The sequence below is a fragment of the Papaver somniferum genome, chromosome 1 (genome assembly GCF_003573695.1).
Source record: "Papaver somniferum cultivar HN1 chromosome 1, ASM357369v1, whole genome shotgun sequence".
Classification (NCBI taxonomy): domain Eukaryota; kingdom Viridiplantae; phylum Streptophyta; class Magnoliopsida; order Ranunculales; family Papaveraceae; genus Papaver; species Papaver somniferum.
In genome coordinates this window covers 196,531,891-196,541,249 of record NC_039358.1, presented here as the reverse complement: position 1 = coordinate 196,541,249, position 9,359 = coordinate 196,531,891, and the positions used below count along the sequence as shown (strand labels likewise).

The window sequence follows — 9,359 nt, the reverse complement described above, 5'->3', positions numbered from 1 at the left end:
GTTCGGGCGAAGATCCGACGTCGACGGGATGGGCTTCTTGGCTGTGGGGTGTATCATCATGTTTTGATGACTTGGTACGCATGCTCTCCACGTGTCTTCTCACATACACATGTTTGATGATGAAATATGTACACACAAAGGCCATGTTTCTTCATCGGGTTTTGGTTTGAATGTTTTAGACATGTGAAGAATCTGACACACAGTTGACATTTCTCGACCATTTCGGAGACTGGGATAAATTTTTATGGCTTCTTCCACTTTTTCTAGTGCAGATTTGAAGCCTTTTGCTCCGACTCTTACTCTGATCATATTTTTAGCATCTTCAATGGGCTCTATCTGCAGCAATCTGCCTCTCAGATCTCCTATATCCCTTAACCATGTCTCTGTTTGTTTTTTTGTTTTTTTGGTATAGAAGGAGAACGTATATTTTTTTCTGTTTTGCTTGTGATAATTAAGATATATCTCCACCCAGTCTCTACTGTATATATAGTCGATATCTAGAGTTCATGAACTGACTCTTTAAATTCTGCTTTAACTTATGCACGGCTCTCAATGTAGACTCTGACTGACGATTGATTTCGCTTGTGAATTTGGTTTAACTTGTGCATGCAGCCATGCATGCATCATAAAGATGTGCATTCACAATACCGAAGAGACAAGACAAATGAATCAGGAATGTTAGATCCATTAGAACCAAGAATCGCTGAGTGTCATAAAGGGTATCTATCTATCTATCTATCTATCTATCTATCTATCTACCTATCTATCTATCTATCTATATTTGAGGGTAGCAATATTGCTTGCAAGGACTAGTGAGATTTCTTCAAGAAATGTCTGAACCAGCAGCACTTACAACTTCAACAGATTACCCAAATCGAGATCCACTTCAATATTGGTCTGAGAATACTAGAGTTGAGATTAATAGCTTATTCCATGTGTTACCTCAAGAACCTCATTATGCTCCATTTTCAAAGTATGAATCTTGTGCAACTGATGAGATTAAAATGGACTTTGGGTTTTGCTCTCTTGCTCGGATGATAACTAGTGAGTCGATCAATTACTCCTGCGAATTTTCTCATCAGCTTACAAGTTTCTGATTTTGAATGTTTTGGGTTCAATGTCACTAAGTTAAGGGAGATATTAGATGCACGTGAGGTTATTGCTAAATCATGTAAACCAATAATGGATGACATGAAGAAATTGGTTGCAAAAGAAAAGGAGGAAAAAGAGATTGAATCTCGTTTTTTGGAGCGTGAGAAGGAGATTAGAAACTTGAAGAGTCGAGTTACTTATAAAAAATCAAAAGTTGAGATCAGAAAGGCCAAGTTCAAGGAGGATTCCAGCAAGATCAAGAAGCGATTTGCAGCAGTAGCTAAGGCACCATGGAACTGATTAACGGCCTTTCTTGTTGTTTCTGCTTTTAAGTTTTAACTGTAATCTATGTGGAAATCCATTTCAAGAATTTAGCATCATATCATCTCTATTCAATAGCGGTTTTCTATTGTTCCATTCTTGCTGTTCTTTTAGTATTGCCATTTCTGCGTTAATGTTTCTTTGCAGAACACTACTATTATAGTGGTTGTCAATGGTGGCCGAGCGTACTTGATCCTTGTGCACTACAATGGCTCTATGGCTTTTGAAACTATTCTAGGCTTTCTAGCAGATGAAACAAGTTCCAGTTCCATGTTTCTGAGGTAACAAAATACAGTGATACCCTCATCTCCAGTTGCTAGCAACATAGTAATAAACAGAAGATAATTATCAGCTTTGTTATTAGTTATGAATATTCTACCTTTGCCAAACACGACAAGTACTTGACAGGATAATAGCAAACCATGTGTTCAATAGACCAAATGTTAAATTTACTTATAAATAGAGTCATGTAACCGGCAGCTAGAGAGCTGGCTTATGGCGCCTTAATACACTGAGATATGCAACCTCTGAATCGACAGGCTTAATAGAACATCTCTTGTAATATTGGATCACAAGGATAAGCCAATTTATTTATACGTAATTACATATATAATATTGATTTTTAACGATAATAGGATCAGCAAACTCCGCAAATGGAAAATCATTACGAAAGGTCGCAGGCAGCAACTTAATTAGCTGCTCTTGCATTTTGCTCTCCAATATGTTTTGAAACTTGTTGAGCTAATGCAACCCATGTATCAAAGCTAGTGTGAAAATGACAAGAAATGCCAGTTGCTAAATCGTCACTGATTTCGTACTTGGTAAGTGTCTTGATGATGCATGAATTTCTTTCCTTCACCAGTATTTCGAAGCTTAACATACAAGATGTACATCCCATTTCCAAGTATCCACCTTCAATCATTTGTATCTCCTTGAGTCGTTTTTCTTGATTGACAGTCACAATCTTCTCCTAGTACAACGGTACAACACAACCTGCTCCAATACAGACAAGTCATTTTAGCACTTGATCTTTGCAAATTCTTTGAATTATGTTAAAAAACAGAAATGGATATACCTGGAAGGAACACAACACTGAGAATAGTATCAACGCTGCAGCCATCACCTTCCACGATATCCTTGCTTTTGAGTAAACCTGGAAGCAATTGAGCGGCTAAAGTAGGGAAGTTTGGGGCGGTATAGATCGCCCAAACATCATCTGCAGAAGCATGATTTACCTCGAACTCGTTTATAAACTCGTACCTCATTTCTTTTATCTAAAGATATATCCTAGATAGATATTTGATAACTGAGTTGCTCATTATCTCATAGTATTTCGTTGGTATTTATAATACGAGAACAAGCACAAGTGTTTATTTACGTACGGTTTGGCTTTAAGACAAAAAGTTTGGCTTGTTTGGTATGGGTTCCGTGTAAGGTTAATGCCGTAAACAACTTGAATACATTCGTCCTTACAAGTAACTGGCTAACTAACCTTTATAACCGGCTTGTACACTGTCAAGGCTTATAAACTAATAAATTCTGAAGTGAAAAATTCAGAGTTTATTAAACTACATATGATACATAAAGAAGCAGAAAGCCAGAGTTCTCTGAAAGGAAATTTTTATTAAACTGGAAAGTTCCAATGAACATTAGGTGTTGAATAAGAGAGCAATCAATCCTGAGACTTGGAAGTCTCAGGAAGTACTCTTATAGTTTTATTTGTGACAATGCGAAGGAAAACATAAAGAAATACATTTAAATTTGACATAGAACAGACAGAAAACAAACAATCAAGTCCCAACTATTCGGCTCGATGAAAGGAGACTAAAGTAGATGTTATACTTGGCGATTCAGGGAGACAGCTGAGTGCACTAGGCAGTTTTAGGTAAGGTGTTGGCAACGTCGATGACGAAACGGTACCTAACATCAGCCTTAACAAGACGTTCCATCGCGGTATTGACATAGTCCATCGGAATAACCTCGATATCTGCTGTGATATTGTGTTTCCCAGCAAAATCAACCATTTCTTGGGTCACTTTCATTCCTCCGAAGAAACTCCCTGCTACCAATTTCCTCCCTGGATATCACAAAACCAGATTTAATAAGACAGCTTATATTCTATCAGCAATGATTACTTATGTTAAATATATACTTTGTGTGGTATTGTTAATGTAATGCACCTGCAACCAACGGGAAAACTGGCAGCTCCAGTGGCTTTTCTGGTAAACCCACCATAACTAATTTCCCATGAGCTTTTAGCAAATTAAGCAATGGTAGGATTGGATGATTTGCAGAGACAGTGTCGATAACACCATCCATTGTTCCCATGGCCGCCTACAAAAACAGAACAAAAAAAAAAAAAAAAAAAGATTGTTCCAATTATGGGGCGAATGTAAGTTATAAACCACATACTACATCGGGATTGGCTAATTGCAGAACTGGGATTCGCCAATAGAGTGCTAAAAGCTCTTTATCAGTCGAGTGGTTATTCCACTAGTTTGATCTCAAACTACCTCTAACCAGGATTGGTAATATCTGTTGTAATTTTGACTCTTAATGCATGATCTAGGATTCTGGGTCGTTGGCACGGCCCATACAAAATATCATCTCAAGTTTTCAGAGAGTTTTACCTGAATCTGGTCCTGGTTACGACTAACAAGAAATGAGTCTGCACCAAGATGCTCGATTGCTTCCTTTTCCTTGGCGGGTGAGGTGCTGATGACAGTAACTTTCATTCCCCAGGCCTTTCCGAACATCACAGCTACATGACCTAGACCACCAAGGCCCACAACACCAATGTGCATACCAGGTTCACTAAGTCTAAAGTATTTCATTGGGCTATATACAGTAATACCAGCACAAAGTAGTGGTGCAGCCGCATCAAGTGAAAGGTTTTCAGGGATCCGAACCACATATCGCTCTTTGGCAACCATAACATCGGAATAACCTCCTTTAGTTACAGATCCATCAACGTAAATAGAATTGTATGTCATAATCATTTTAGGGCAGTAATTCTCAAGGTCACTTTTGCAGTTATCACAAGAATGGCATGCCCAAACCATTGGCCCAACACCAACTTTGTCACCAACCTTGAATTTTTCTACCTTGTGACCCACCTCTGTCACTATACCCACAATCTCGTGTCTGCGTAAAAAAAAAAATACAAAGATAATAAGGATAGCGCAACTGAAGTTAAGGCAATTGGAGGTAAACATCAATAATGAATAATGTGAAGATGTACGAGAAAAACAAGGAAAGTTACCCTGGGACCATAGGGTAGATTGCATTGCCCCATTCTTTTTTAATGGAATGGTGATCAGTATGACCAATGTAGTTAATATCGGATATTGGTTCATCTCGGCCGGGACCGATACACTGGTACGATTTTATATCGGGGATATTATTGTTGAAATATCGGTCATAAATTTAGAGACTATAATTTTATATTAAACATTTCTCCACACATTTTCGGATAAGATATAATAGATAACATCAATTTTATCAAAAAAAACAAAAGAGTAACTTTAGTAGACTTGCTTCGAGAGCTACATGCACCTCTACTACCACCCGAAAGACTTTCTTCGCCAAAATTACCCTTAAACTTTATAGAAAACGACCAATACCGTCTCATATCAGGAAATGTAGGAAAATTTCGTATCGACCGATACGGTCGATATTTGACCGAAACGGCCGATATTCGACCGATACGGCCGATATTATCGGTCGAATATCGTATCCCCGATATCCTACTTATCGTATCGTTTTGGGCCGATATCCGAAATATCCACGATATATCGGCCGATACGGCCGATATTGACTACATTGAGTATGACAAATCCCGCAGTACATCACCTTAAAGGTCACATCCTTTTCTCCAGTTGCCCTTAAAAATTCACACCACAAAAAGACACCAGATAACCTTTAGCTTTCTTAGTTTTGTACTTCTCCATCCCTTTTAGGAGAGACAAGACAATGACAAGACAATAACGAACCATGTGGCCTTGAGAATTACTGCGCTTAGCACTTTGGTATCCTGAAACTGCGCTTAGCACTTTTGTGACATAAATACTTCAGCACTTTTAAGGGCTTCATAACAAAAAGTCTACCTCTGAAGTTTCATAAGCATATCCTACTTTCAGGATTTCCTCATCTAAAATCTAATAAATTCTCAATCTCTAAGCACCTGTTCTCTGTAAGTACTTTTTGAGAGTCATCTAGTTATAATCTTTCCCATATTAAAATTAATTGGGGAACATAAAATTTCTCAAATTATATCTTCTAAGAGCATCCACAGTCATGGAGTCGACCAAATGCCAAATAGCAGACCAAAAGCTAAAAAAAATTGGCATTTTACACTGAGCAACCACAGTCGTGGAAGACTATTTTTAGTCAGGCGGAAGTATAACAAACGCCCCAGTTCAGGCGCACTTTTAATGACCGTCCCAGTTCAGGCGCGCTTTTAATGACCGTCTCATTCAGGCGCATTTTTAATGTCCGCCTCATTCAGGCGCACTTTTAATGACCGTCTGATATCAGGCGCATTTTTAATGTGCGCCTGATTCAGGCGCACTTTTAATGTCCGTCTAATTCAGGCGCACTTTTAATGATCGCCTGATTTCAGGCGCACTTTCAATGACCGCCTGATTCAGGCGCACTTTTAATGACCGCCTGATTAGTGAATTTACATAAATATTAGCCACTAATCTTCTTCTAATAACGTATTAGCCCACTAATCTTCTTCTAATAACGTATTAGCCCACTAAACGAGTGAATATACCAACGTCCCATTGGGGCGTACATTAAAGCAACGTCCCATTGGGACGTAAAATATACCAACGTCCCATTGGGGCGTACAATATAACTACGTCTGTGTTGGGGCGTATGTATTACATGCGTTTGGTTAGGCGGAGTTTATAGATGCGCCTGATTCATACGTTAATTATACTTCCGTCTGATTTCATACGGTCACTAAAATCTCGTCTGCTTTCATACGCTATTAATACTTCCGTCCCACTATATTTCGTTTAGTCTGGGTTAACGACCACATTTGGTCTCAAACCCTAATTTTGGCGATCAAATTTGGGTTTGGTCCCTTCCGTTGCGGCATATTTTGAGACCAAATTTGAGTTTAGTCCCCAAATTTGGCCGTGACTGTGGTTGCTCTAAATACATGAAATAAATAAGCCAAAAACCAAAAAACCATTTAGATTTGTACTTTTTGGTAGCAGAAACAATAATTTAATCACTCAAATCCGCTTACAAAACAGGAATGAGGATTTTAAAAAATAATTTGCATGCATTTGTTTCAAAACTACCTAAGTGCACTATTCCTAGAACGCCACAACAGCACAAGAATATCTCAAAATAAAATAAAATCTCAACAAAAATCCAGATCAAACCACAGATTAAAGGTTCATCTAAAAAAGCAACTATTATGGATCCATTGATCTGGTAATAATTATACCTTCTAGAGAATTTGAAAGGAGCGAGATGACCAGAAGTATCTGTAGCTGCCCATCCAAATGCCTTCTGTGGGAATTCTTGTTCTTGTGATATCGACATCCTTCTTCTTCTATCTCTAGGAGATTCTTGTTGTCGCTGGGGATAAAGTTTGTTAATTAAGGTGTAAGTATATGACAAGTCTGAGTACATAGTATATATAGAGTGTGCAAGTGACAAGGATTAATTTAACGTGAATGCATCTAATTTTCCGTATAATTTGTAATCCGATTTTTGACGTCTTCCGTGGGGTAACTGTACGTTTCTGGAATCTTCTATAGTGCATCCTGTTAGGCTTTCAACTCTTCAATCATTATTACTTTTACTACCTAAACATGATATTATAATAACCAACCATATGCTGAAAACAGATTCTACCCTAGTATTAACATGTTCTACAACTCACATAAATTCCATGAATGCCTAGTATAATCAGTTCATAAACAATATTATAACGTTAAGCAACACCATTCATGTTCTGTAGCTTCAAACAACTAAAATGAACTGATTTAGAAGAAGAAATAGATGGATTATCTCTCTACTAATGAGTGGATGACTTGGACTTATATTTCTATTTCCTCATGCTCAAAATAAATAAAACATAAGTATGTAAGAGGCTAGAAAGGAATGCTCGACACACGTCTCCCTAACCTTTCCATCATGAATTAGAGAGACCCACCTCATGGCTACGTGGGACAGCTGACTATCTTTAACTTTAAGCTAGTCTTAGAACATAATTAAGCCATAAGCACATGAAAATACGAACTACTATCTGACTTAGTTTAATCTAATCAAGGATCAGCATATACTGATTTGGATTTGTTTACCATATCGTAAAAAGCAAACACATCCTTCTTTGTTTGTCGTACTCTTTGATGAGGGGAACATCTAGTGCAACACTGACTTACAGTTCATCTATAATCAAAAGAATTTATCAATTTGTTACAGGAAAATATCTTTAATCTCAAAACTGAATTTTTTGGGGTTATCCATTTCCACCGTTAACTGGACTGGAATAGAGAGTAGATTCTACCTATTCAGCGTTTGAATAGCCAAATCAATGTGGCTTGCAGTGTACGAGAGATTTTATTGGTGCGCATTCCTTCTATTTCTAACCACAAACTGAAATAATCTGATGTATTACGTACACAATGGTAGCAAGTCCTCATTAACCTGGTATCTGATCAACACCTAATGACGTACCTTCTAATTTTAATAGTTGGTAAATTCCGTACTACTTGTAAAAGGAACCAATTATGTCTAAATTCTGAATCATTATTTCATGATAGTATAATGAAAAATTACACAACAGAGTCAAAGATAGGTTAGTCACTGGATTGAATTTAGACCAAGCGAAATTCAGGAGTAATTCAAATTTTTATTTTCCGCAGACTGTATATGTATATGTAGTATTTTTTTAAATTAGATTTCATTCAAGTTACCTGCATTTGCTCCTGGTCCCGAGGCACCGGTAATGAATCTAACCCAAGATGCTCAATTGCATCATTCTCCTTGACGGGAGGTGCTGAGCACAGTAACTTTCATGCCCAAGGCCTTTACCGAACTCCACAGCTACATGACCAAGACTACCGATCTCAAGTACACCAAGTAACATGTTATGCTTTGTTTTAGCTACTGATGTCAAAGTACCGCGAACCATATTCTAGATAGTCACCCTGTTGGAAATGATTTTGGAGTTAATGGGCTAAATGGGTATTGAATGATTTGAAAATGGGCTCACAACACTCAATGAAAAAACTGAATTTTTATTTCATTCTCAAAACTATAGTTGTACATACAACTTCTTACATAAACTCACTTTGATTCTCACCTTGCCACTAATTTTGGTTTTCACTCAATTACATCTTCCCCATGATGTCTATTGCCCTATTTATAGGATCTCTTAACCAACTCTTCACTACTCTAGTTTGGTCTAGAATATTCATGACTCATTCACTTTACAACTAACTAGAATATTCTAGAGAACTTGGGCTCTAATAGCCATGAAGTCTCTACATGGGCTAGAGTATTATGGACTAATATACAATAGACTAGTTGGGCCTAGATAATTCTAGACACTTCTAAACTAAAATCAAGTTTACATTCTTAACAGCCGCCCTTAAACTTGATTTGAAGTAACTCCAAGAATTTCTCGTAATTTGACGAAGACCTCGTGCTTTAGAGGTTTTGTGAATATGTCCGCAACTTGGTCTTGAGACTTTGTATATTTCAGTTGTACCTTATTCTCCGATATGCACTCTCGGATAAAATGGTACCGTGTGTCGATGTGCTTGCTGCGGTCGTGGAACACTGGATTCTTTGCTAAAGCTATTGCTGACTTGTTGTCCACAAATATTGTAGTCGGTTCTTCCTGCTCCATTTTAAGTTCCTTCATTAAACTCCTTAGCCATATCGCATGACAAACACACGATGCTGCTGCGACGTAC

At 37.7% G+C, this 9,359-nt stretch overlaps 1 protein-coding gene and 1 long non-coding RNA gene across 3 annotated transcripts; both read right to left on the bottom strand.

Moving 5' to 3' along the window:
- Window positions 1-1,838: 1,838 nt before the first annotated feature.
- On the bottom strand, window positions 1,839-2,742 carry LOC113311001. The gene is made up of 2 exons (XR_003341511.1): window positions 2,489-2,742; window positions 1,839-2,406 (listed from the first exon to the last, which is right to left on the bottom strand). It is a non-coding gene; the product is annotated as an uncharacterized LOC113311001 (long non-coding RNA).
- Window positions 2,743-3,037: 295 nt separating this feature from the next.
- Window positions 3,038-7,023, bottom strand: LOC113310989 (probable mannitol dehydrogenase). 2 transcript variants are annotated; one of them, XM_026559831.1, is made up of 6 exons: window positions 6,878-7,023; window positions 5,227-5,296; window positions 4,676-4,719; window positions 4,044-4,557; window positions 3,594-3,747; window positions 3,038-3,490 (listed from the first exon to the last, which is right to left on the bottom strand). In XM_026559831.1, the coding sequence occupies exons 1-6, from the start codon at window positions 6,973-6,975 to the stop codon at window positions 3,285-3,287; spliced, it is 1,086 nt and encodes a 361-aa protein (XP_026415616.1). In that variant the 5' UTR covers window positions 6,976-7,023; the 3' UTR covers window positions 3,038-3,284. The 2 variants fall into 2 exon arrangements, with proteins under 2 accessions (XP_026415616.1, XP_026415609.1); XM_026559824.1 differs by lacking the exons at window positions 4,676-4,719; window positions 5,227-5,296.
- Window positions 7,024-9,359: the final 2,336 nt, after the last annotated feature.

Coding starts and splice junctions, on each gene's coding strand:
- LOC113310989 (XM_026559831.1), bottom strand. CDS start 6,975: ATGTCGATATCACAAGAACAAGAATTCCCACAGAAGGCATTTGGATGG. Junction 4,558..4,675: donor ATCTACCCTATGGTCCCAGG/GTAACTTTCCTT, acceptor TTTTTTACGCAG/ACACGAGATTGTGGGTATAG. Junction 3,748..4,043: donor GTAACCAGGACCAGATTCAG/GTAAAACTCTCT, acceptor CTGTTTTTGTAG/GCGGCCATGGGAACAATGGA.